The 26,557-nt window shown below is 54.1% G+C and overlaps 3 protein-coding genes across 4 annotated transcripts; 1 reads left to right on the top strand and 2 right to left on the bottom strand.

Moving 5' to 3' along the window:
- The first annotated feature begins 383 nt into the window (after positions 1–383).
- RBM41 (RNA binding motif protein 41) lies at positions 384–6,458 on the top strand. Its single transcript, XM_082289391.1, has 7 exons — positions 384–450; positions 1,075–1,191; positions 1,300–1,492; positions 3,589–3,793; positions 4,715–5,091; positions 5,618–5,765; positions 6,129–6,458. The coding sequence occupies exons 1-7, from the start codon at positions 443–445 to the stop codon at positions 6,284–6,286; spliced, it is 1,206 nt and encodes a 401-aa protein (XP_082145517.1). The 5' UTR covers positions 384–442; the 3' UTR covers positions 6,287–6,458.
- Positions 6,459–6,788: 330 nt separating this feature from the next.
- On the bottom strand, positions 6,789–12,792 carry LOC309577399 (nuclear pore glycoprotein p62-like). Of its 2 annotated transcripts, none has more exons than XM_082289389.1 (12): positions 12,461–12,792; positions 11,300–11,691; positions 10,954–11,064; positions 10,349–10,483; positions 10,063–10,167; positions 9,530–9,638; positions 9,231–9,375; positions 8,790–8,839; positions 8,534–8,668; positions 7,751–7,862; positions 7,292–7,358; positions 6,789–6,996 (listed from the first exon to the last, which is right to left on the bottom strand). In XM_082289389.1, exons 1-12 carry the CDS (start codon positions 12,751–12,753, stop codon positions 6,905–6,907), a joined length of 1,746 nt encoding a protein of 581 aa, XP_082145515.1. In that variant the 5' UTR covers positions 12,754–12,792; the 3' UTR covers positions 6,789–6,904. The 2 variants fall into 2 exon arrangements, with proteins under 2 accessions (XP_082145515.1, XP_082145516.1); XM_082289390.1 differs by having other exon boundaries at positions 10,954–11,034.
- Positions 12,793–25,494: 12,702 nt separating this feature from the next.
- Positions 25,495–26,190, bottom strand: CLDN2 (claudin 2; the record flags this gene model as incomplete). The annotated part of the gene is made up of 1 exon (XM_082289392.1): positions 25,495–26,190. One exon carries the CDS (start codon positions 26,188–26,190, stop codon positions 25,495–25,497), a length of 696 nt encoding a protein of 231 aa, XP_082145518.1.
- Between the last annotated feature and the right edge of the window lie 367 nt (positions 26,191–26,557).

Genomic DNA, 26,557 nt, shown 5'->3' with positions numbered 1-26,557 from the left:
CGCCTCCCCGCGCCGCCGGGGTAGGAGGTGGAGCTGGGAAGGAGGGAGGGCTGAGGGGGAAGGTGTTTTTAAGGGCTGACTTTACTTCCCATTACCCTGCTCTAATTTAGTTAGTAATACACTTAATTTCTCTGAGTCGAGCCTGTTGTGCCCGTGACGGCATTTGATGACAGATCTCTTTTATCTCAACCCTTGAACCCTGCAATAAATTAAAACCCAGCTGCACAGGGGAGTGAGCGAGAGGCTTCGGGGGCTGCCCACGACAGCAGCCCCTGACCCGCAGCCTTGGGTGGCTCAGCCCACGACAAGGCAGCGGCTCAGGGGCTGCTCCGAGCCGCGCCGCTCGCCCCGGCCGCTCCTTCCGGGCAGCGGCTCCCGGCGCTCCCCGCGCACCGCGGGCGCTGCCGGGCCTTGGAGTCCGGAGCGGCGGAGCGGCGGGGCCATGCGCCGGTGAGCGGGGTTCCCGGGGTCCCCAGACTGCCCTCACGGGCTCGGCCCCTCCGCCGGTCACGGCCCGGGCTCGGTTCCACCCCCAGTCGCCGTTTGCGGGGCGTCCCGGAGCGGTGCGGGCCCGGAGGGGGCGGTGCGGGAGCGCGGCACGGTCCCGGCTGCCCGGTCTGGGTGTGGGGTGGGTGGATTTGGGGTCTCTCTGCTCCCAAGCAGGTGACCCCGGGAAGGGAAAAGCGCTGCTGAAATTCACAGTTCCTCTTCAGCGTCACGATTTCCTTTCTTTCTTCCCTGACTTATTTGAAACTGGCAGTGTCTGTCTAGATGCTAGATTTCGGTCAATAAAAATGATTGCATGTGATCTTAAAATAAACAAACAAGCCCCCCACCAATACAAAACCACCCGAAGGCTCCTTGGGGTATTTTAACATTCTCAGAGTAGTCCCAAATCTGTTGACTTTTTTAGTAATGTTAAAGGGAGCTTTGGTCAAGTAGTTTTGGTTCCTTGTTCTTTAAATCCCATTAAATCAGCTAAAAAGGTAGAGGAGCTGTAGCAAGGATGTGTTTTGAGCAGAGTTTCCCCCGTTGCCTTACTGACAGCGCCTGTGCTGTGCCTATGTGCCCCAGGGTGAACAGCAGCCTGTCCAGCGATGAGCTTCTCCTGGAAGACTTGGAGACAGAAGGAGAGAGGCAGCTGAAGAGCCTCCTTCACCACCAGCTCGACACCACTGTCTCCATCGAGCAGTAAGTCCTCATCTGGCCCAGGCGTGGTTTGAGAGAGACCAGCCCCTTGCTGTCCCCCAGCTCCTCAGTGCTGAGCTGTTTGTGCTGTTGTGTTGCTTTGGCTCACAGGTGCAAGTCCAAGCGGAGATGCTTTGCCCCTGCAGCTTTTTACAAACCTTTCGGGGAAGAGGCTGCGGGGGCTTTGACCCTGTCGCAGTTCCAGGCCCTGCAGGAGAGCGACAAAGAAACCTCCTCTCTCCGGGAACTGGGGCTCTCTGACTCGGAGATTCTGCTCTGGAAGAACCAGGCTTCAGCAAGCAAGGTGGGCATGCTCTGCTCCCATCTGAGTGTGGTCAGGTCCCTCTGATCCTGTGGCACTCTGGTAGAAAATTCCAGTCCTTTGTAAGTTCTGTGGTAAAGAATGGCCGCTCGCTGTGTCCCTTGCCTTCAGCCCAGCACGATCATACATTTCTTCTGGCCTGTTTTCTTCTGTGGGATGGTCAGTGTTAAAAGATGTGGTGGGGACAGGAGTGGGTCCTGTGGGAACACTGCAGGACATGAGGATATTCCTGCCTCTGCCTTGATCTCAAACAAAAAATTCCACTCGCTTATACCTGTGTATGAAGGATTTAAATGCCAGAAGAGAAGAAGAAGGAAATATTTCAAAGCACCTCAACATCCTCCTTTGAGTATCCTGATGCATCCCTGGATCCCGTTCCCAATTTGGGATGGCTGTTTGCAGGGAGGGTTTTGTATGTTCTCCTTTGGGGCTTGCAGGTGCTTCAGGGGCCCTGGGACAGCCACATGAAAGCAGTGCAGAGCTGTCAGACCGAGTGTGTGTGTGGTGGCGGTGCCTTGGCTCCTCCCTGGGTGCTGTTCCAGCAGGTTTTTCCTCTTCCCCTACCTTAACCCCTTTCTTTCACATTCCAGAGACAAGAGGCTTTTGTGGCTGTCCTGTGTCAGGTGCACTGGAGTGTCCTGCTTTTAATTTGCCAAACTAGAAGATGCAGAACAGGACTTGGGCTGATCCTTGGCCTCCCTCTGTCTCCTGTTCCTGAGTGATAGCTGTGTGCAGGAGAGAGTTGTCTGTGGTAATCAGGGGTTTGCCTCTTTTCAGCTGAAGTCATCACTTGTTTTGGTGTTTAAATGCAAATCCAGCCCTGATTAAATCCAGGCCTGATTAAAGCTTGGTGTAGAGAGGGGTGGTGTTAATTTAAGAATAAAAATGAATGTCAGCAGTACCAGCTGTTATATTTAGTATGAAATGAATTCTGGGACGTTCACAAATAAAGATTAGTATGGAAAACACTGCTCTGACAGAAAAAATGGTGACATCAGGGTATGTCTTCTACAGATTGTGAGACAAGAATACTTAGAGAGAAAGCCCAAGTCAGGTAGTGATGTGCAGCTTTGTACGTGGAGGCCCTGAGTGAAAGATTCCACCACGAGTGATGAGTAATGTCAACTGAGACAGAGAGGACTTCAGATTGCCTGGGGAGCTCTTGGGAAAGTACTGAGTGCAGATTTCTGTTATTTTCAGCTGCTAAGTGCAGCTTTTTTGAAAACAAAGTACAACAAATGATTTCCGGGAATTGCTTTTCTGTATAAACAGCCTTTTGTGCCTCAGGGAAGCTGTGAAATGGTGAATGGAAGAAGCCGTGCAGATGTGGGGCAGAGGTACCACGGGAAAGTCTTTGTTCGGTTGTGCTCAGTGCAGGGAGAAAGCCTGGTTTCTTGCCCGAGGCAGAAGGACCTGCCTCAGTGATTCTCAAACTGAATTTGAGGACAGAAAATCCACCCGAAGCCCCATAAAAGCTTGTTCTCTGTGTTCTGATCGAGGGGGGAGCAGAAATGCCCTTTCAGCAGCTGGGGTGTGTCTCTGTGCTTTGGAGTGGCCCATGCAGTGAGGTTTGTTTATGCAGGGGTGCTCCCTCCTCGCAGGTGAGCTGTGAGGGCTGTGCTGCAGTTCCTGCGTGGCTCAGTGGTGCTGGTCAGGGTTTAATCCTCAGCATAAACCTTAGGGTCTCAGTAAGAGTGTGGTGGAAACTTGAGCTCGGGGATGCTGTAGGTGTGGGGAGAGAATTGCCAAAGGGGGGTTGTGCAGTCACTGAAGGAAAATGGCTGTAGCTGTCAGAGGCTGCAGGGACAGAGGGACACAGGCCGGGGAGAGGGAAGCAGCACAGGCAGGTCATGAGAAAGGAGCTCTTGCTCCACTTCCCTCAAGGACTGAGCTTGCTGTGTGGTTGTATTTGTCCTACCCTTGCAGTGGCAGGACCTCTGGGTGCCCTGGGGGATGGTTCCTAATTGCACCCACTGCAGGGCTGGGGCGGTGACATTTGACTTGCTCTGAGAAGGAGGCCCGTGCCGTTCCTGAGCCAAGCCGTGCCATTCCTGAGCCAAGCCATGCTTGTTTTCCAGGGCTCTGGGCTGGGGGCGGCCCCGGAGGCCACGCAGGACCGGCTCCATGCCATCCAGGAGAAGCTGGAGGAGCGCCAGCGCATCCTGGCGCTGCCGCAGAGGTTTGCGGGCAGCAAGCAGCTGAGCCGGCGGGAGATGGAGATCGAGAACGCCCTTTTCCAGGGAACAGACCGACATTCCTTCCTCCGGGCCCTCTACCACGAAGGTCTGTGGGCTCAGGGCTCTTCCTGCCTTGGCTCCAGTACAGAGAGCCAGGCTGTGTGGGAGCCCAACACATTTCTGTCTGGCCTTCTGTCCCTGAAGCTGTGGTTCTGCTTTGGTGCTGTGTGGGAGGAGATATTTTCTTCTCTTACAGGAGCAGAGAGTTGGTTCTCTGAAGTGTTTAATATAGAGGCTTTTAAAGTCCATTTCTGGAGAGCGTGGATCTCCTTGATGTGTTGCATGTAGTGCAGAGCAGCTCGGGGTGTGGGAGAGGAGCCGGGGTTATGCTTTGGTAGAGCCTCGAGGTCTGAGTTACACAAAGTGCCTGTGTGGGACTGGAGATTGTTCCTTCTCTGAGGTAACTGCAGGGGGTGAAGGAAGCAAAGGCACAGAGCAGGTAAGAGGAGGAATGACTTGTTAAAGCCTCCTCGCTGAAGTGGAATTGGATCCAGTTGTAGGCTGGGAGATGCTGGTCTCACATTTGTCCTCATTTCCATTAAATAGAATTAAAAAAGACCATTGATCAGTCCATGTCATGGACCTTCTTTAAACCCAGGAGCTTAATCTGATGTCCTTGGAAGCAAAAAATGCATATTCCATGTAGAGGTACAGGAAGGCAGCATGGCCCACCCTGGCTGTGCATGCAGGAGGAGGAAGGTGTGTTGAAATGCGGCTGCAGATAAGCAAGTGAGGGCATCTCTGAAGAGAAGAGCTCTGATGTAGCACTGGTGGAGCTGCTGCTCTCTGCAGGTTTATCCTGAGCTGAGGAACCAGCACTTGCTGGGGCTGCTCTTGTTCTAAACAGTGTGCAGGGCCTGGGCATGGAGGCTGGGGTGAAAGAGGGTTTCTCCCTTGTCTCTTCTTGCAGTCCATGTGTTTTCCAGGTTATTGGTGATAGTTACCACGTTTCTCTGTTATGAATTAGATGACACTCAGAAGAGGGGAAGTGATGAAAAGGACCCCATGGTTCAGCTGGAGAGTGTTTACCAAGAACTGCTGAGCAAGAAATGCCCTGAAAAAGTCCAGTGTGCTACAAGTGACCCCTGCTTGTCCCCTTCCCCAGCCCCACAGGGGGCTGTGATTGAGGAGTCATCCCTTCCAGACCAGGAGGAGCAGGCAGAACAGGCAGCAAGTCCCAGTGTTTCTGCAACACAGCCCCACCAGTCCCCTCCAAGGCCTGTGGTTATCAAAGAGCCCGTAGAGTTTGTCCCAGAAGAGGAGATCCTCAAGAACCGCCTGTCAGAGGAAGAACTCCGGAAAATACCCAGGTTCTCATCCTACCATCCAGGGGAGCCTAGCAAGGTAAGCTGAGGTGAATCAGGGTTTATCCTTGCTCACCAGGATGCCCTGAAGCTGTGTCAGTAGGCAAAGGCTCCTCTTTGCTGTTGCCTTGAAGTTGCTCGGCTGATCCTCCAGGCCAAGGGGGAGAGCAGCCTCCACTCTGGGCTCTGATGGGAAGTCACCAGCCTGGGAAAGAGTAAGCCCAGCCCTCCCTGGCTCCAGCAGGTCACCTGTCAGATGTGCTCTGTCTGTCTGGGCCTGGCTGAGGCCTGCTGTCACCTTACTCAAACTGTGCCTATCTGGTAGCTGGAGATTGTTGCATTTTATAAATAACTGAAACTGTCAGCACTTGGTGCAGGCAAGCAGGGTGATGCCTGGAGTTCAGAGCTGCCTTTCTCTGTACAGCCACCTGTCCTCCAAGTGTTATCATTAGTACTTGGGTGTGAGGGTTGAGCTAATTCACACCCTGGAGCTGTACAGATTTGGGACCAGGCTGAAAGGTGTCTTTGTATGGCAAAGGCTGACTGACCCTCTGTCTCTGTTACAGGTGCTGTATTTGAAGAACCTGGGCCCCCGAGTGACGATGAAGGACCTGGTGTCCTTGTTTGCTCGGTTCCAGAAGGAGGACAGCCCACTGATCCAATTCCGCCTCCTAAGCGGCCGGATGAGGGATCAGGCCTTCATCACCTTCCCTGGTGAGTTGCTGCCTCGTGCCTTTCAGTTCTTCCCTGACTCCCAAAGGTGTCACATCCTCCTGCACGGCACTGGGCTGCTGCCAAGCCTGCTCTCCAAGGAGAAGCAGGGGAATTCACTCCTTTCTCTTCTATCATACCACAGTCCTTCCCCTGGGTTGGAAGAGGATGTATGAGGGCAGAAGTGATGTGGTGTGTCACGGGCAGTGTTTATTCAGCATGTCAGTGTTGCTGGAGGGTCCCCACACCACACTAGTTGTAGAGCAGGCTGTGGGGCCATCAGATGGGTGCACCCCTAGGAACACCCTGTGTCCCCGTGCCAGCACCTGCTGGGTGCCCTGTGCCCACTGTGCCCTCTTGTTGCAGACACGGAGTCGGCCCAGAGCGCGCTGCAGCTGCTGAACGGATACAAGCTGCACGGAAAGCCCCTGGTGATCGCCTTTGGGAAAAGCAGGAAGCATTTGCCAGAGGCTGACTCTGCCATCCCCAGCTCCTCGGCTGCAGAGAACCCTCCTGCAACGTGAGGGGTGGAGAAAGAACCAGCAGCCTTGTGGATTTCAGTGAGCTGGGGCAACTCCATGGTTGAACATGGGACAGTGAAGGACACTTGGGAGGCAACGTGCAGGTCCAGCAATCTCAGAGTGTGGAAGGGAGAGCTGGGGCCTGGGCTCTTGCTTCAGAGAGGGGACTGCCTGGAGCCTGTTGTGGCAAGGAGGGAGGGAAGAAGCCAGGTGAATAAATGCACTTATTGTGGTATTTCCTTAGTGTGTGCTTATTGATGGTTATGGTCCACAAGGCTGCTAGAGCTGAGGGTGCTGCATTCTGCTGCTGCAGGCCTGTGTTCACACTTCAGCCCTGGGAGCCTCCCAGCTCTGCTGGCTCCCCCCGCGACAAGAGACTGCCCCGAGCCCTCCAAGGCAGCATTTCTGTATCCCACCAGTCTGCAGGCACAGCTAAAGCACAGAGCACACACTTCCCCCACAAACTTCATGCAGTTTCTCCTGCCCAACACAACAAAGACTTTGGAACAAACAACACATTTTATTGCAAGAAAAGAAACAAAGACAGGTCCTCATTTCAGACCTCAAACACCTCTAATTTCTGTGGAGGTTTTGTGTTCATCCTTTGAACATGGGGCTGTTTCAATCAAACGTGATCCTAAAGCTGCGCTCCTGCTCCTTGCGGCGACTCTCACAAACCTTTGTCACCTCTTCCACCTTTCTCTGCAGCACAGCTGTGGGAGAAACAAGGGATTAATGTCACAGTCACCCCAGAACACAACCCTGCAGAAGGAGAAAGAAAAACATTCAAGCAGGGCTTTTTTGGTAAAACAGCTGCAGTTGCCAGGAATTACTTCTCAGCAGAGGCCTCTAATCAGGCACAGCAGGAGAATTCAACACAGAAGGGACAGTGACATTGAAGGTGAGGAGGAAGACTCCTCAGGCAGCTTCAGGGATGAACAACAAACACTCACAGACGTGCTCCTGCTTCCCATTCACATTCCCAAAAGGTTGCAGGAGAAATCTCACCTGAGTTCTGGTCAATCCACTGCAGGGAATCCATGTGTGCATTCAAAATCTTACAGATCTGCTGGAGCTGAGCAGAGAGAGAAGGTGCAAGTCAGTTGTGACACTGCATGAACACTAAGAGGAGTCAAGGGCAAGTTTCTCCTTGCACAGCTTCCCTAAACCAGCAGCCACTTGCCCAGGGAAGCCTGTGCAGCAGCCCTGCTGCTTTGCTTCTCCTTACCAGCAAGAAGACTGCATAGTTTAGATTATGTGTCTGTGGCTTTGGCTTATTTTAACTGAGACCAAGGAACCAGCAGAACATTCAACATCCTTGGCTTCAAGTGGCAAAATTAAAAATGAACATGGAAAAATGCTGAAGGCAAATTTTTACTGAAAAAAAGCTGTTTAGTAAAGTCATAAGGAGCATCAAGACCAATTTAATACATATCATTAAAAATAAAAATAGAAGCTTGCATTTACCGGGTCACTCGTGTCTGCAGGGCCTCGTGTTGTATTCAAATGCTCAGTGATGTCCTTCAGATCTTGTGCCATGCGCTTCAGCTGAGCATCGATGTTTTCAGCCAGTTTGTAGCTGCAGAGCACACGAGAACCAAGATCAGAAGGTTTGAGGAGAACTTTGAAGACTTGCACCAGCTATGGGCAATCAGAATGAGCTTCCACATCTGCAGCCAAGGCTGGCAGACCCGGGAACAGCACCCAGAGAGGCTCCATCACCCACATGAAGCGACTCCCAAGCCCTTGATCTACACACCGAGAAAGAAAAGCAAGAGAGTGGGGGGACTTCCTGGAAGGCTTTGTCAGAACTGAAGGAAGCAGTGAACCTGGATTCTTCAAGATTCCTTATCTCTTGAACCAGAAAAACACTGCCCTTAATTAGCCTGTAACGATGCATCACTAAAGGCATACGAGGATGCTGGTGCCACACATAGTTCACTCTGCTCTCACCACTTCTGTCAGTGAAGAATCATTAATTTTCAGAGATTATGCCAAAATTAGTAACCTCTTCCAAAACAGCTGATTAGACCAACATCCAAAGAGCATTTCATGCTGATTCAAGGGCTTCCACTCACTGTTCTAGTTTCTAATGAGTAAAATCTAAGTTGCCATGCATGAAACAGGATTAATTATCTGACAACAGCCATTCATTGTTCAACACAGTCACACATCGCAGCTCTGCCTCCTGCTGACTGATATCACCACAGGACACTGCTCATCCCCCATGCCCAGCAGATTTGTGCTCACGTCCTCTCCCGTTCCTCATCCGCGTGCTGCAGGTAGATGGTCCCGCTCTGTTCCTTCACAGACTCCTCCAGAGGGGTCAGCAAGTCCTCCAGCTCCTTCTGCTGGGACAGAATGAAGTCCAGTTCCTGATCCAGTCTGAAAAGAGAAAATGCCAACTGCTTCCCTTTCATGTTGCAGACATTCCGGAGCTGTCACACAATGGCAGGACAACGCAGAGAAGAAAGAAAAATCATTTCAAGTGCTCACAGTCTCCTACCTCTTCTGATCAACCTTCACCTTCTCTACTTCTCTGTGTAACGAAGTAATCTGCAAACAGAAGACATTTCATTACACCTTGGAAACTCTCAAGTCAGCTCAGCAAAGAAGAGAGGTGGGAGGGAGAAAGCAGCACCATGCAAGTTCTGCTAGAAACAAGAGATGGCTCCATAAAGATTTACAGACCAAAGATGGAATAAGGGAGGTTCAGCTTGGAATGATCCCCCCCAAGGGAACTTGGTAGCACAGGGCAAAGTCACAGAACAGATTTCCAAACACCAAGGCCTAAAGGCCAGAACACACGGAGAGCTTGTGAAAAGCACCCAGGTGGAGCTCACATCTATTTCTTTTGCAGGCAGAAAGTCCCACTCAATGGCTTGTAACACGGAGGCCTTTAAGGACCTGAGCAAGCAGAATGAGGTTCCAGTGGGGGTCACCTCACCTTCTCTCCATTCTCTATCAGCATCCGGTCCCAGGCATTGACTTGTGTAGCTTGATGGAGGAAGTGCTTCTCTTGGTCCTCCAGTTCCAGGCTCCACTTGTTTATCAAACTCTCCAGCTGGGCATAAGTCATCACTGGGGGGGCACTGAGAGGGAGCGAGGGCCAGCACAGGGCACAAGGTCAGGAAAGAGAAACACGACAGCAACCGTTCATTTCCCCCTCCTCCTCCAGATCCCATCACCAGCACTGCAGCTGCTCCTGCCCCAGGCAGGAAAGGGTCAGTGGTAACAAACACCCACCTGGTTGTGGTGGTTGTGGTTATGGCAGCTGTGGAGGTCACAGCTCCAATGGCACCAGTCGTAGTCAATGGCTTCAGATTCAAAGGAAAGCCAGAAGCAGATGTGGTCCCTGGAAGAAGAGATTCAAGTCAAGCAACAGAGGAGGACGCACCTGGTACCTCACAAACTGAGAACAGGTCCAGGGTGCACTGCCCAGGGCTGTAGGAGCTGCAATAGATCCCTCTGAAGGGACCAACAGCAAATCCCACCTCTGTCAGGGAGGGAATGAAAACATGCCGAGCCCACGCCCTTCTCAATCCCCTCAAGTCTTACTGTTAGAGCCCATAACTACCAGCACACCCAGTTCCTCCCCTGCAACCCTTGCAGTGGATGACAGAATTCTATGTTTTCACAAAGAGATGGAAAAGCATCAGAGAAAGACAGACTCTCTTGTTTTCAGTGACTCAAGGGCTTTACAAATCACAACTGCTCTGCTGCTACTCTCACAAGTCAGGCTCCCTTCTCTTCAGCGACTTTCAGCATCTCACTCCTACCAGTGGCAGTGCTTGTTGTGGCAGCTGTTGTTGCAGGAACTTTTAATCCAAACCCAAGTGTCCCCAGGCTGGCTGTCCCCGTGGAAGCAGTGGAAGTGGCACCAACTGTAAAGAGAAGACACCATCAAGGGGTTGCACAACCCATGCAATGCAGGGCCCCTTGGAAAAGCTGTGCCCAGCCTGCTCCCCCTCCCACTGCAGCAGCAGCAGCTCCAGCACCCACAGGGAGCAGCAGCCACACTGCTCATTTACTCCCCCAGGGATAAACCTGCCTGGAGAGACTCACGTGAGAGGCCCGTGGTGGTGGCCGAGGTGGGGGCTGAAGAAGTGGCCACGGACGCAAACAGCGTGGGCCCCGTGGAGCCCAGCACTGAGGTGGTGCTGGTGCTGGTGGAGGCCGTTGTGGCAGCTGTGGATGTGACTGCAGAGAGAAACAGCTCCATCTGTACAAGCAGAGCTCACTGAGCTCCCACCCGCTGCACAACAACGCTGCTGAGAGAGAGGGTGACACAAACTGCCCGGCTACACCAGGTTCTTGGGGATGTCAGCATTTTAACTCCCTTTGCCTCTTACTCTCCCTCCGCTCCCTCTCTTTCCCAATGTCCCCTTTAGGATTGTGCCTCCCTTCCACTGTGCTCCCCAAACAAGTACAGAACAGAATTTGGCCCGTGGGACACAATGAAAAATACAGGACACGCTGTCCAATGGCTCTAGGAGCTGTCCCAGATCAGCACTGCCAGGGCAAGCTCAGAGGAACAAACACTTCTGGCCCCTTCCCACACCCCAGCATAAGATATTTGTCTACTTCCAATAGACAAATATTGCCAGGAGTGCATCAGATTTCACAAAGCCTTGAGGAATTGTTTCCCAAAAAAACCCACAGCTTCCTACCTCCAAGCTTGGTTCCAAAGGACAGGGTGGGTGCCTGGCTGGTACCTGTGCTCAGCGTTGCCGTGCTTGTACTCGTGGCTGCTGTTAAAGGCAGTGACCCAAAGGTTAGACCTGGATGCAGGAGCAAAAGGCAAAGATGGACTTCTTTCCTACAGGCTTAAAGAGCAATTGCTCCCCAGCACTGCAGACCCAGGACAGGCCGAGGAGAAACACCTCTGGCTCCAGCCCTCGCTCCATTCTGCCCCAGCAGAAGGCAGAGGCTGCAGAGCTCCTCCACTGCACCCTCAGATACCCCCCATGGCCAAGGCTCCCAGCCTGCAGCTGCACCCCCAGCCTGCTCACCCACCTGTGGGCTGCCCCCCGAGGCTGAAGGGGGCTGCTGACGGGGTGGCAGCTCCCAGGGTGGCTGTGCTGGTGGTGGCAGCAGCCGCAGGGGCCGTGCCAAAGGTCAGCCCTGCGGACGTCGCCTGCGGGGCCGCGGTGCCGATGCTGAACCCGGCTGTTGCCGCCTGAGTCGTGGTGCCACTGGAGAAGGTGAACCCTCCTGTTGTCCCAGACTGAGCCGTGCTGCTGCTGCTGCTGCTGCCGCCAGCAGAGCCAAAGGCAAAGCCAGACGGGGCTGCTGCCTGACTCGAGGGTGTGCTGGTTGCAGCTGGGGCACCAAAAGAAAAGCCCCCTGTGATTCCAGCAGCTGGAGTGGCAGTGCTGGCTCCAAAGTTCACTTTTGGAGTATTTGCCCTAGGGAAGAAAAGAAAAGAAAAAAAGCCAGTCTGCTTGAGATACACATGCACTCAGGTACACAGTTGCCTTTCTCCCTGACCTTTTGCTGACAGCAGAAGCTATCAGTCTGTGTCCCCATTCTGACAACAGACTCTGTCAGCTGCTGTCATCTGCCATCCCCTGTCAGGGCTCTTTCTACTGCCTCTCCCTTCACTACCTCAACCCAGCCAGGCACCACAGGCCATTTTATGGCAGCATAAGTGAAGCTGCTCCTTCTCTCAGCTCACAATCACCCTTTCCGCTCCCTCTACACAAGGCTGGGTTTCTTCTGCTCGTCCCCTTTTTAGCTCCCTTCCCACTGCTCCCATCTGGCAAGCTTTGACGGCAGCACTTCTGCAGAACCACTTCAGAACTCACAGCCTTTCCTTAAGGACAAATCACTCCCAATTCTGAGCCCTCCAGATTCGGGTCAGGAGGAGCAGACGTTTTATATCCGTTAGCAAAGCTTTAGCATCTCCTTGTGCAAGCGTCTCCACGCCAGTTACAGACGGAAGCGTGGAACATCTGCTTCCCAACACGTGGAAGAGCTCCCCCATGAAAACATCCGCCGGGACGGGCCACAGGGCTCGCTGAGCACTTTCCCAAGGAGGCGATCGCTGCAGGGCGCTGGGAACTGCCAGGCACAGCAGCCAAGGCTCGCTCCCTGCAGAATCCCCGGCAGAGCCCTCGCTCAGCACCGACAGGAGCCCCCCTGCCCTTTCCCCCTCCCGGCCCCCCGGGCTCTCACCCCAGCGGGAAGGCGGCGGCTGCCGGGGCCGCGGGGGCCGCGCTGGCCGAGCCGAAGCTGAAGCCGGAGGGCTGCGCGGCCGTGCCCGGCCTGCTGAAGGAGAAGAGCCCGGCGGGCTGGCTGCCGCCCGCCGCCGGCGCCGTCGCGCTGCCGAAGCTGAAGCCGCCCGAGGAGGCGGCGGGCGCGGAGAAGGAGAAGCCGAAGCCGCTCGTGGTCGTGGTGGCGGCCGCTCTGGGCGCGCCCAGGCTGAAGGCGCCGCCGGGCGCGGCCGCCCCGAAGCTGAACTGGCTCATGGCGCGGCGGCGGCGGCGGCGCGGGCCGAGCTCCCTCAGGCGCGGCGGCGGCTCCGCGACCGCGCGCGCCGCGATGGCGTCACCGCGCCGCGCCCCGGCCCCGCCCCCGCGTCTCCCCTCTCTCGTCTGCCATTGGTCAATGCGGCCGCCACTCGCGGTTCCGCGGCTCCGATTGGCTGTTCGGGCGCGAGGGGGCGGGGCGTGTGTGTGTTGCTGTGGGGACGGGGGACGCGGCTGCGGGCGGGGCTGCGGGACCGGAGGGGACCCCGGGCCTGGGTGCGGGACCGGGGATGCGGGACCGGGAATGCGGGACCGGGAATGCGGGACCGGGAATGCGGGACCGGGATGCGGGATAGGGGGGACACTGGGCCGGGATGCGGGACAGGAGATGCGGGACCCGTGTGCGGGACCGGGGTGCGGGACCGGGAATGCGGGATAGGGGTGCGGGACAGGGGGTGCGGGACCGGGGACACCGGGCCCGAGGTGCGGAGTGAGAGGGCACCGGGTCCGGGGTGCGGGACGGGGGCAGCAGGCCGAGAGTGCGGGACGAGGGACACGTGCCTGTCAATACAAGTCTCCTTAAACCAGGCAATGTTAAATTCGGAACTTGTTTCAGCACCTGGTTTCTTCGGTCACTGCCTGACCCTTTTTTCCTGTTTAAAATAACAGGTTTTGATTCCAGAGGAATCTGTCCATTTAAATTAGAGCATTTCTGGAGGGTTGGGTGTGTTTTAGTTAAATGTGCTGATTGACTTACAGTCCAATGGCAAAACTGCTAATGACAAAGTAAATTTCCTGTGGAGAAGTCCTGACTTGTTGGAGAATAAAAGCTTTACTTCCTTACCAAAAATTTCAGCTCAAATGCTAAGAGGAGAGAAGTGGTAGAGTTTGGACGGAGATCAATTATCTGTATGTTACTGGAGGAAAATTCTTTTCTCTGATAACAAATTCCAGGGTGCAACCAGTTCATACAGCTCGATGGCTGTTAGCTGTTGAAGTTCAGCTTTCCATAAAGACAGATAAGATAGCCTTTATCACTAGGTAGAAAGGAAATCAGCTGGCTCTGCAGGCCTAGAATTAAGTTTTTATAACCTAGAAACTAGATAATAAAGGCACTTTTCAACAGAGAAGGAAGCAATGTCTAAGTTAGCAGCACTGTCTGAGGATGGGGACCTAAGAATGTATTGGACACTTCAGTGAAAACACCTGTGCAGTGCTTGTGACTGCCAGAAAAATGATAGTTACATTTCTGTTTTAAACCTGTACATGCTGGATTTTTATCTTGTGCTCCAGGACATCAAAGCAAATGTACAGTGGTGCCTAAGAGGGAACTTCTCCTAAGACTGTTTCCCTGTAACTCCTGACTGTGCTGGTGCCTTCCCTTGGAATCAGCTGTTCCTGGTGGTCTGTGCTGCACAGAAGGGTTACACTGCGTTTCTCTGGGTGCTCTTCTGGGAGTACCCCACCTTCTCAGGTGCCCTTGGGTAAGAGATACAAGGCTCTGCAAGTAGAATGAGTTCTGAGGACTATGCTCCATCGAGATTGGAGGTGTTGACAAGGTCAAGTTGACCTGCATTCCACATCAAAATCACTTCTGTGGGGACAAAAAAAAGGTTGTTGTCATAGGGGACTCGTTTCTGAGGGGAACAGAAGGCCCAGAGTATGGACACTGGAAGTGAGGACGAGCTACATGGGAAAATGGGAGCGATGCTGTTCACCATTGCAGGGAGAAAAATTAATGTGGCCAGAGCTCGATTAGTGTTCAAGCTGGCCAGCACTGTGAAGGACGGCAAAAATAGCTTTTTAAAACATGTTAACAGCAAAAGGAGGATCAGAGATAACATTGGTCTGCACTTGACGAGGTCAGACACCTCACAAACAGGGACGTGGACAAAGCAGAGATGTTTAATGCCTTCACTTGTGTCATTAACATCAGTGATGGGTCCTGGGACCCCCAGAGCTCCGTGTTGGAGGGCTGTGATTAGGAGCAGGATAAACTCCAAGACAAAACTGGACTTGTCTGAGGCTTGCTGCTCCAGCTGGATGCACGTAAATCTATGGGGCATGATGGCATTCCTCCCAGGGTACTGAAAATGCTGGTGCTGTCATCACAGGATCTCTCTCCATCATTTTTCAAGTCTTGGAAGTCTGGAGAGGTCCCAGCTGACTGGAAGCCGGCCAAAGTCCTAGTTTTCAAGACTGGTAGGGAGGAAGACCCTGGTAATTACAGCCCTGTCAGTCTCACTTCAGTTCCTGGTAAAAAGAGAATTATTTTTCTGGGCATTATTGAAAAACACTTGAGAGACAACACAGTCTTTTGGCTTCCAGCGAGGAGCAGGTTTCTGGCTGAGAAAATTTCTCTGGATAAGTCTCTCATTCTTTTTAAGTTTCTGGGGTGGGGGGAGGGTGAGAGTTGAGTTTATTTATACATGTATGTGTGTACGTGTTTCCAAGGCTCTCTTTCACGCTCCGGGAAGCCTTGCTGCCCGTGTCCTGGCAGAACGAGGTGACCTGCTCCCACGTGGTGGCACTGCTGGCCTGGCTGTGTCCCACACGTGTCCCCTCTGCCTGCCCACGGAGGGGTCCTGAGAGCAGCCCAGTGGACCTTGGCATCTCACAGAGTCACAGAATCGTGCCCCTCTGCAGCTGGTTGATGAATCACAGACCAAGCCGGGTCACCTTCTGCTCCTCCTTGCAGGATTTTGGGGAAGGCTCTGGGTTACACCATTGTGTGGTGAGAACAGTCCTGCTCATCCCTCGCTGGCTCAGGGCAGTCATGGGGCCAAACACCTCCTGTTGCTCCTGTTTTCCCGTCCTCATCTCTTCCCCCGACCCCTCTTGTTTCTCCTCACTGCTGCCACGCTGAACCATTTTTTCCAAACACAAGCTCCTCACAGCACCTCCAAGCTCCATCCACATCTTTGCCCTCAAAGCCTGTTCATCTCTCTCAACGCCCCTATAACTCCTCCACACTCTTTTTTCCCCTATGCTTTTCTTTGTGCCCACATTCCTTGTCCTACTTGCCCAGTGCTGCTGGGAATCCATCCGAGGGCCTGGGCCAGAACACAGACTTGCAGGTGGAGTGGCCTTTCCTTTCCTTTCCTAAGTCAGGCTTTGGATTGTGTCCTCAATGGGTCAGGTATCCAGGGCTCTGTCAGGTGCAAGGCCTAGTTGTGTTTGTGGACAAACAGCTGTGGTCTTGCAGGACCAGCATGGCTTTTCTGTGGCCATGCTGGACTCTTCTTGTGGCTAACACCCTGCCTGGCTCGGGCTAGAGCTTCAGGGTTTGGGCCCTTCCACTCCGTGAGGCACTCGGGCATCCATCGGTCTGATCAGCCCACGCAGCTGCTAAACTGGGTCCCCGCCTGTGTTTTCCTCTTGAGCGTGACTGTCTGTTTGTTAAATAATGTAGCGACACGAGGTTCCTTGAACTCAATTTATCTTCCCGTGTAGCCATGGGAACAGCCGGCGGGGTGGTGACGCTGGCCTTGCCGTCAGATCTGCTGCAAGGCTCTGCGTTAGCCTGGCTGAGCCCAGCTCCTTCAGCCGGTGCTGTCCTGCCTGGCAGCTTTGCCTTTAGGCTCGTTTTCTTGGACTCTTCTCTAGCCAGCAGCACGGCCGTACTTTAAACCTGGGAAATGTCGAGGATGATGGGGTGTTTGGAGGAAGATGAAGGGTTTGGGAGCGGCCAGATGTGACAAAGGGGAGCAGTTGCAGCCAAAGGATGCTGCAACTCCCTGTGCTGCCTGCAGTATATGGTTCATGAGAAGAAAATAAGAACAAGTGTGAGTAGTTCAATATTGTTCAAGCCTGTGCTTATTTCCAGCACAGAAGCATCATAAATCAAACCCGATTTCCTCCTTTATGCCATAAAATGACTGGCTCCAAGGAGCTGAGGAGAACCCACCCTTGCAGTCACACATTCCCTGTCCCTCCTGAAGTACATTCTCTCACCCAGGCCAGCACAGCGCTGCTCCTTTGACTCCAACACTTTGTTTTACCTGGGAAGGCACGAGACCATGTGACAGAAACCAGTGCTGAGGTGATAGCACCAAATGTGTGCCGTGTGTGTTGCCTGAGAGTCAGAGCTGAGCAACACAGCAATGTGGACAGAGAGAGCCCCATCCTGCGTGGTGAGAACTGTGCCACGTCATTTCCCCCGGGGCTGTACCTACACCTTACCACAGAAGGGACTTTCTCTCTTGCTGCTGGAGGCAGAAAGGACATGTCTATACAGCTGTGGGGTTTTTTGCAGTCTGTAGGACGTGTCTCTGTGCTTACCATTCCTGATCTCCTGTTTGGTTGCACCCTGTTTCACTTCCAGCTCATCTTTCAAGATTTCAGAGCTGTTTCTGTGACCTCTCTTGACATGTTCAGATTGTGCTGTTTACTGTGTTTTCAGGTCAGTGCTGCAGGTGGGAACACTTGAGATCGAAGGTAGCTCCCTTATCTCCCTCCATTCATGGTTTGAAAGTAGTGTTTCTTACCTTCATTCATGTTTGGTGTTTTCTTCTGACGTCTCTCCAGCTGGTCCTTAAGCCACAGGCCTACACTCCAATCATATTTAATTTTCACTAGAGCTGTTGAGGAGATTGAATCTGTACCAGGATATTGCAATGAGCCAAAGTTTTGCTTTACCAGTGTTTGGGATGCTTGCACCAGTGTTTATGGTTGCATGAAATATGGTTTCTGAAGTACAAAATAGCCAACAATCTTGGGGAGCATCCATGCTTCTGACCATTCTAGGAAGTTTTATCCCAAAAGCCAATCATCCTTTGAAGCATCTACCCTGGGCGGGTGAAAAGACAGACCTTTATTTTCTTCTCCAAAGCTGCTTCTAAAGCAGGAAATGTCCACACCTCCTTCAGACTTGATCTCAATGTTCTTCACGGCACATATGTGTAATCTTAGCTGCTGCTGCTCCTCCTCTTTGCATCTTTTTTTATTCCCTCCCATTTAAGTAGCTCTATGATCTGAACTTTATCCCTAACATACTTGACCTTATTTTTCAGAAGATTATTTACAGACATCTCTAGTGTTTTTCATGGAATGTGTCGAGCCCTTGGGGTAAAAGCTGTCTCCTGGTTTATTCCTGCCACCCAGGGAAAGGAGAACATGTTTGAATGATTGTCATGATTTAACCCCAGCCGGCAACTCAGCCCCACGCAGCCACTCACTCCCTCCCCGCCGGTGGGATGGGGGAGAGAATTGGAAAAGTAAAAGTGAGAAAACCCGTGGGTTGAGATAAAGACAGTTTAATAACTAAAGCAAAAGTCGTGTGTGCAGTCAAAGCAAAACAAGGAATTCATCCCCTGCCTCCCATGGCAGGCAGGTGCTCCAGGAAGGCAGGGCTCCATCACGTGGAACAGTGACTTGGGAAGACAAACCCAGAATGTCTTCCCTTCCTCCTTCTCCCCAGCTTCATGTGCTGAGGGTGGTGCTGTATGCTCTGGGATATCCCTGGGCTCAGCTGGGCTCAGCTGTCCTGGCTGTGTCCCCCCCAGCTCCTTGTGCCCCCCAACCTCCTCACGGGTGAGGGTGAGGAGCAGGAAAGGCCCTGGCTGTGTGTAATCCCTGCTCAGTGATAACTCAAACATCCCTGTGTTATCAGCCCTGTTTCCAGCACAGAGCCAAAACCCAGCCCCACAGCAGCTGCTGTGAAGGAAATTAACTCTACCCCAGCCAAAACCAGCACGGTGATGTACAGAAAACAGACACTCAGGCGTTAGTGAGAGGAATGGCCTTTGCTGAATGAGGAGGTGGTGAGCAAAGGCCAGCTTTGATGTAAGCATCCATCAGCAGAGATCTGTGAGCCTATGGAAGCGTTCAACAGCCTGTGAACAGTTAGCAAGCTTCCTATTCTCACATCTCTGTGTCTGACATCAGCAGCAAGACAAAAATATATGCTTCTTACAGCAAGACATGGGTCTTTTGGCATTTGTTGAGCGGGTTTGTTTTCCTCAGTGTGAGGAAATAACACACAAAGTAGTTCTGTGATGGAGCATTTCCTAAATGGATGTAGCTTGGCAAACTGCAGCTATTAATTTTCCTTAGATAAGCTGGTATCAGAGTACCTGGGTTTGAAACTTGGCACTTCTCTTCTGCATCTTTCAAAGCTCTCTCAACAATGCCCGTGCCAGGAGTTGCTGCCAGAGTAGTTTGGGAGGGATTAAGTTGTGTAGTGGAGATAAACACTTACTGGAGGTGAAGAGGTCAGAAAGGCATCTTCAGAGATAAGGCTTTCTGGCAAAGCCTCCTCCTCCCAGAGCTCTGGGTGCCCACTGGGCCAGTACCATGATGTGCCCCATCAAGTCCTGGGGCTGTGGCCAGCAGCCCTGGCAAGGCCTGGGGGGGACCCAGCCTGTCCTGCCCTTGATCCCAGCATTGCATGGGGGGTGTGCAGGGGCAGGCAGCAGTGCAAGGAGCCAGGGAAGAGCTGTGTTCAGGGCTCACGCTGCTGAAGGCACTGTGGCTCTCTTCACCCCATCACTGAGCTGAGAGCTTTAGTCCTGTGTTTTCTGGGCAGCCATCCCCCTGCTTTGCAAAGATTTTCCATGGGAAAGGGCAGCTGCACTCAAGGACAGCTGAGGGTAAACTTGTCTCCTCACATAAGACTGGGCTGCCTTCACACTGTGTTTTGCCTTGCTTATTCCCTTTTACTCCCCATGAGGATTTTACTCGGTACTGATGTTGGGTGGATTAGCTGCATCTGCTTGTGACCTGTGAGGTAAAACATACTTATTTCCAGCTGCAGAGTCCCAAGGCAGAAATCAGCCCCCTGGGGATGCTGGTCACCCTAGCAGATCTGGGAGACAGGACTTCCTGAGCTTTGGGAAGGAGGCCGTAACCCACAGCAAGACCCTTGCTTGTGAGCAGGCCCTGGGGTGTCAGCTACAGGGACAGGTCTGCCATGGGGGCTGGAAATTTGTGGTGTGTTAGCAGGATCCTGGCAGCTCTCTGGGCTGGGCTATGGGGACTTGTTCTGGGAGCCACTTTCCCCTTCCAGGGGCTTTGCCTTGTAACAGGGAGATCCTTTCCCTTGCCAAGGGTGTCCCTGGTCCTGAAGCCTGCTCTCCTTGCCTTGAAAACAAGGAGCTCATTGTTTTTCTCTCTGATACCTCTTCCCTGCTGCCTCCCTGGGCAGCAGAGAGGTGGAGTGAGCCTTGTCCCGGCCAGCAGCCAGGCCTGGGGTGAAACGCCCTGCCAGTTCACAATCTGGAAACACCATTAAAATAAAGGGTGTTGGGGAAGGGCAGAAGGCTGAGGAGGAGGCATTCAGTCGTGGGAGGATCAGAGGCTCCCAGTGCTCTGTGGGGTGTGTGCTTGGCTTCTGTGGCAGCTGGGGAAGAACCAGAGGCAAAGCGCAGTGCCCTCATTCCTGTAAAAGTGTACTGGAATAGCTCAAAGGGCACTGGAGCATCACAGTGGTGGATCCAGGGACAGCTGAGGTCTGCCCTTAGCTCTGTAATGCCTGCAGAGTCTCTGGGCTTTTCTATGCCTTGAAAAATACTGAAGGCTGAAATTGTGCCCACACCCTCAAAAGGAAAGGGCTAAAAAATTGGGTAATGAAAATGCATCTGTTGGAGAAATCTTGGGAGCACCTGCCGGGTAGTGCTGTGGGACTTTGCTCCAGTGACCTGAGAAACCTAGAGAGACAGCTTTTCTGGGAAAGCGAGTTCGAGGCAATCATGCTGCTTCTGACGTGAGTCTTGTTCTGCTTTCAGCCTTTTTTAGCAGGCCGGACATCCCAGAAATAGAGGGTGTTGTAAGTTCTGTGAAAAAAGACACCTGACTTGAGGAAAGATTAGTTTACCAGTGTGGGAAAAACTTCATCCAAAGCACACCCTGAAATTCTGAGTAGAGATAAAAGGCAACCTCAAAGCTGGTGAAGCCCCCCTGGTTTGTCTACTTATGGGGTGATTTCTTTCTTCCAGACTCTTGGTGCTTAGCAGAGAGCCTGGAGGGGCTCAGCTGTGCCTGGAGTCTGAGCCCCTTCTAGGAGTGAGCTTTTGTAAGCAGCTGACAAAATGTTGGTGGCCTCAAGCATGGGGATGACAGGATGGCAGAGGTTGCCTGGGATGACTCTGCAGACTTGCTAAAGTGGTGGCAGCTCAGTTTGTCCATGTCAAGGCATTTGGGATTCTCTGGTCTTCCCCTCTTCTGTCCAGCGTGGTGCTGTGGAACCATCACTTGGCAGTGGAGCTGTCGAGGGGGCAGGACAATTTCTCTGCAATTCTCTAAACCAATTCTCCAAAGCAGATTTTGGCAGATTTTGGAGATGGAGTATGTTTTCCCCAATATTTCTGTTAAAATCCCTGGAAGACCTTATGTTTGTCCCACTATAAAAGTATGTCTTGCTCCCTGAATTGATGTGGGTTCTACTACAAAGCCTTTTCTTGCTGCTACAGATTGCATGTACATGAGGATTGCTGAGATCACTAACCTGAAGCTCCTCTGGTAGAGATTAGACTCAAATTATTATGGAACAATCTGATTGTGATGTTAATGTAATGCCTGGAAGATCAAACTGCTGTGTCCTCTGCACAGGTATCAGGTTTTCTGAGATAAACACCTTTTATAACCCTCCTGATAGATTTCTGAGCTGTTGTTCAAACAGGAAGGTGCTTTCTAGCAATCTCCTTTGGTGCACCCAAAGGCCTCTGTCCCCTGCAGTGTCATGGAGTTCAGTGTGCCCTGCTTCCCTCATATCTTTCCTTAAAGACTGAAAGATCCTTTAAAGTGCCTTTAAACAGGTCTCCTCTGGGAGGCTGTGGAAAGCCATGAGTTTGTGCACCAGTTTTTCCTCTGATGGAAGGTGTTTTTCCAAAGAGGAGCTCGTTTCTCACCTCCCTTGCAAGGTCTCCCATCAGGACCAGGAGAACCAGGCACCAACAAGCCTGGCTTGTCTGCCCTGACTCCAGACAGGGCCATCCCCATGGCTTCAGGAGGGCAGGAAGCCTTTGGAGTTAAAATGGGAGTGCAATTGCCAGCTGAGCACCACAGATGCCCAGAGGTGAATCCACGAGGCTCATTCCTGGGTTCATGTGGGGTCTGGGTCATAGCTGGGGCAGGGAGTGCCTCTCCCATTCCCACCAGTGTGTGACTTGAGCCCGGCCTGGGAGTCAGGATTTGAAGTGTCTGGGAGCAGTCCCTTTCAGTTGTGTACCCTCTGCTGCTCCTGAAAAGGCTGCTGCAAAGCCATGGGCAATCTTCCATATCAGCCCTGGCTTGCTGAGGGGCCAGGAGGCTCTGACACGGCGTGGGAGGCAGCTGGGAGTGTGCTGTGGCTGGGGAGAGGGTGGAGGAATGTGCTGGCCCTTTCCAAGTGCCTCAGCCCATCAGGAACTTGGCCTGAATTTCCTTCCCGCTCCCATCTCTCCTATCTGAGCAATTCCTGGGGGCTGCGAGCAGAGAGGGGCCCTCCCAGCACGTGGCCTGATACTCCCCAGAGAGCTTGCATGGATTATTTGCTGCTGCTTCAGGTCAGCTGTGCTAGGCAGGGATGAGAAGCAGGTTGGGGATGCCAGAAGGAGCTGAGCTCTGCTCTCATGGAGAGCCCCAGGGAGACAGGAGGTGTGTGATTCTGGTGGGTCTGGGGCAAACCTGTGCCCTTTTTTCCCCAGGCATCCCTGCCCAATGCTGTGCATGAGAAGAGGCTCTGCTTGCACCTGGCAGCAGCAGAGCCCTGCTGTGGGGCAGTGCTTGGTGGGCAAGGGCTGGATGCAAGGGCCTTGGAGATGGGCTGAGTCGTTCCCTCTTTGGAAGAAGAAGTCGTGACTTTTTGCATGTTTCTCGTGACCAGCTGATGAGGTTGCAGTCCCTGATCCACGGTTGGGGTGTACTGAACATTTATAGTGCCTCTATTGCTTTTGAAGATAAGGGCACGTTGTATTTTATTGCCCCCTTTCTTCCATCGAGGCATCATCCAGAGCAAGAAAAGGAGAGGGGAATGAACGACTCGTTTCCTTATGACAGGGGATTAGTCACTGCAGCCTGGCCCTCCAGTGAGGGGTGCAAGGCTCCCCACTCCTCATCTCACACCATCCTGTGAGATGAGGGCTTGAGAAGGAGAGAGCTCTTCCCACCCAGCCCTCTTCCCACCCCTGCTTTGCCCCTGGGTGCCCATCTTGTCCTGAACTTGGCTGGGCTCCCCTGCACCTTTCCTGCAGGGAATTCTGGAGCACCCTCAGCTTTTCCCACTGAGCTGGTAAGGGGCAAGAGGCCATCTGAGGGGCTGGCTCAGCTCCATCACTTCACTCATGCTCACCATCAGCACAGCTGCCCCCTGGGACAGTCTGAGCTCCTGTTTTCTCTGTCCCGAGGCTGGGCCACATCCAGGCTGCCCTCAGGAACCTGGTTTATCAATAATGAGGAACATGGCTATTGCGTGATGCAGAGATAACCACTAACCATCCTTGCACCCAGTGTCCTCCCCTCCCCTTCCCCATCCTCCTTCCCAAGTGGAAAATCTGCGTCAACCTGCCTTACCCTGTAGCCAAGTTTTACATCTTGGGGTGCATTCACATTGAAGGTCAGGGAAGCTGGAGGGGAGAAATGTTCCCCTCCCTGACCCCACCCACTGCTTAATTCAGGGGCTCCCCTGTGGCGGGGCTGGTGGCACGGGGGCCTGGGGAAAGGCTGGTCCCTGTTCCAGTGTGACGGGTGTTTCTGTACCCAAGCTCTGAGCTCTGCCTGCCCTTGCCTGTGCCAGCTGCCCTTCTCCTTCTGGGGGAAACTTCCCTTCTGCTCCTTGAATTAAAGCATTAATAAGGCCAGCACCAATCAAGCTCTGAACGGAGAGTTTCAAATGCCCCTTTGTTTAATTAGCGCAGCCTCTGCCTGCAGACAGGGGTGGGAGGTGAGGGGCAAGGACCTAGTGCCCAGGAATTCCTCCTCTTTAAGGTGTGACCTTTTGTACCAGCTATTTTCTCTCCCACTCTCTCCACCAGCTGCCCAGAAACAAAACATTTATGGCCAAAGGACCCTCAGAACTTGCAGCATCTCCTGGGGGGCTGTAGCCAGCAGGTTAAGCCTCCTGCATGCCCCAGGGCACTCTTTTCCCCGGGGCAGGAATAAATAACTCAGCTGGTCCAGGGTTGAGGCTGTGCTTTGTGCTTTGTCCCTTGGCCATGGAAATGGGGCCTCTGGCCTTTGCCTTGAGATCCACCCTGGTGCCCTCCAGTGAGCGTCGCCCTGGGGATGGGTCCCCGTGTGGCTCCTTGCTCTCTGAGGAGGGGAGAAAGCGTGACCCAACGTTATCAGGAGCGTGTTAACCCCACAGCAAATATGATTTCACTCGTGCAAGGGTGACAGTGGTGACGTTTGAGTGGGGAGCATGGTCCCTTCCTCTCCATGGCCTAATCTAAATTGCTTTATGAGGGGTCAGCAGGTAGACCAAGGGCTCCTGCTCCCTGAGGGACAGAGAGCCAGGGCAAGGGGGTCCCTGGGTGGCCCTGTGCTGTGGCATGGCAGAGTGGGGGTTCTCTCATGTGGGGCAGTGGTACATTAGATGGATTAAGATGTACTTGCTCCTCGGTGGGCTGTGGGGCTGGGCCTGCACCTCCTCTCCTCCTGCATGTGCCCAGCATCCCCCAGTGCCACCAGCAGCCTGTGTGAATGTCATGCTGCTGCTCCTGTGCAGGGCTGCAGCCACGCAGCCTGTCCTTCCACAGCCTTGGCTCCTGCCTGCCTATCCCTTGCAGCTTTCCAGTGCCTCACTGGTGGCATTTTTCTCCCAAAACACGCCCTTCAAGCACCTCGGGGCTCAGGACCTGCCTGTGAGATCTCTCTGCAGCTGCTCAGCCTATACCATGGCCAGGAGCTGCTTCTGGTCCTTGGGACCATGTTTGCCCCGAGGGTGCCAGTGCTCACTGGGATGGGGATGGGGGAGTGCCAGAGCTCCCCACCACCTGGGGACTTGGGTGTGCCGCACACAGGGGCAATGAATCCCCCTGTGGGCACCCCAGTCTCATCACACCTGCAGAAGGGGAGACAGAAGGGAAGGTGCTGCCTGCTATTAGCCCACAGGGAGCTCTGCTTGCCCCCGCTGGCACCCTGGCAGTAGTGGTGCATGGCAACCTCCCAGCGTGGTGCCCAGGGACAAACTGTACCAGGGAGTGGCCCTCCTCCCCCTCAGCAGTGCTCCCACCTGCCTGGGCTCCTGGGTGACAAAGCCATCAGCTGTGCCACAGCAAGGGCCACTTTCACATCTTGGCCCCCACCACAGCCCCCCTGCTGGCCCCTCGGTGCTAGAGAAAAGCTGGGACACAGTCTGGCTAGAAAGACATATTTATTGCAACATCGGTTTGCAACCAGCACTCAACCTCCCCAGCAGTGACTCCAGACCCACGCACATGCCCTTGACCCCGCTGTGATGCCTCCATGGCCAGCAGGCTGGTCCCTGGGGCCACAAGCCCACTCCCCCCATCCAGGTAGGTTCATTGGGGCTGCAGGCTGGGGTCCGGCTGTGCCAGGAGCTGCCTGTGAGCTGGCAGCATGGAGTAGGGAACAGAAGCCGGATTCAGGGTCCTTCATCAATGTAAGCCACCAGCTGGGATCTCCAAGCAGTCACAAGGCTCTCAGAATCCCAGGGAGAGAGCGGGGTCAACCCCCCCAAGCACGTGAGAGGGCTGAGCACGGGCGATGCCACCGTGTCCTCTGCTCTTACCGCGTCCCCTTGGTGCCAGCCCGGACGCTCTGAGGAGCCGGGAGAAGTGCCAGCCTGGTTCCCACCTGCAGCCACTACACGTATCCTGTCAGGTTGTAGGAATTGACCTCACTCTTGTTCTTCTGCACCGGGCTGACAGAGGGCCGGGGGCTCTTGCTCGCCAGCAGCTGGGGCTGGTAGGCGCTGGAGTAGGCGGTGGTTGTGTCCCGGGCAGGGCAGGAGGTGCAGAGGATGAAGCCGCCGATGAGGGAGAGGAGGGAGGAGATGGTGCCCAGGTAAAGAGCCTCCCCGAGCTCGAACTTCATGCTGTCGGGGAGGACGGGGTTGCGGAAATCCCGCAGCACCACGTGGATGTTCCACACCAGCGGGATGAAGCAGAGCAGCCCCCCGAGGACGAAGACTGCGCCGCCCGCCACCGCCACCCGGTCCTTGCCCGGCGAGCCCTGGCTGAAGACGGTGCACCTCATGCCCACGACGGAGAGCAGGCAGGCGAGGGAGGACACGGCGCAGGAGCTCACCATGAGGGCTTGGGCCGCCTGGATGTCGGCGGGCAGGTTGAGCAGGGAGCTGTAGATGTCGCACTGGGTGATGCCCGTGCTGTACGTGGCGCACTCCATCCACAGCCCCTTGGTGAAGCTGACGGCTGTCACGATGCTGGAGCCGATGTAGGAGCTGGTCTTCCAGCTGGGCAGCAGTGTGGCCGTCAGCGTGCCGATGTAACCCAGGAAAGCCACGGTGTAGCCCAGCAGCTGGAGCCCCATGGACACCATGGTGGGGGCTGGCTGTCACCTCTGTCACCTACCCAGGGCTCGCAGCTTCTCGCCCAGGTCCCTCCCGTGTGCTCACGTTCCCATGGCCCTGCGAGAGGCTCCGCTCGCAGCGCTGCAGCTCCACCCCGCTGCCGGGGGTGCTTGTTTTGTGCGGGGTGGGAGCCGAGGGGAGGTTACCTGCGACAGTGGAGAGCAATCCCTCCCCGATTAACGATTGACCCAAGCCCGTGGAGGAGCGCCAAGCGCCCTTTCACCTCCGCTATCTCCCCAGCCAGGCTCGAGAGGCAGAGCAGCACTGCCCAGGAAGGACGCCAAAGCCCTCCCCTGCACTGACGCCGCGGGCAGGGATGGAGAGCCAGCTGCTGGT

Source organism: Coloeus monedula (assembly GCF_965178545.1).
Source record: "Coloeus monedula genome assembly, chromosome: 12".
Taxonomy (NCBI): domain Eukaryota; kingdom Metazoa; phylum Chordata; class Aves; order Passeriformes; family Corvidae; genus Coloeus; species Coloeus monedula.
This window is presented reverse-complemented; position numbering and strand designations above follow the sequence as displayed.

Bases quoted from the DNA above. Each gene is read 5' to 3' on its own strand.
- RBM41 (XM_082289391.1), top strand. The intron at 1,192-1,299 runs GTAAGTCCTCAT...TTTGGCTCACAG, and splicing joins ACCACTGTCTCCATCGAGCA to GTGCAAGTCCAAGCGGAGAT. The intron at 5,766-6,128 runs GTGAGTTGCTGC...CTCTTGTTGCAG, and splicing joins GGCCTTCATCACCTTCCCTG to ACACGGAGTCGGCCCAGAGC.
- LOC309577399 (XM_082289389.1), bottom strand. From the start codon at position 12,753: ATGAGCCAGTTCAGCTTCGGGGCGGCCGCGCCCGGCGGCGCCTTCAGC. The intron at 10,484-10,953 runs GTAGGAAGCTGT...TTCTCTCTGCAG, and splicing joins CTTTGGAACCAAGCTTGGAG to TCACATCCACAGCTGCCACA. The intron at 9,376-9,529 runs GTGGGTGTTTGT...GCTCCCTCTCAG, and splicing joins ACCACAACCACCACAACCAG to TGCCCCCCCAGTGATGACTT.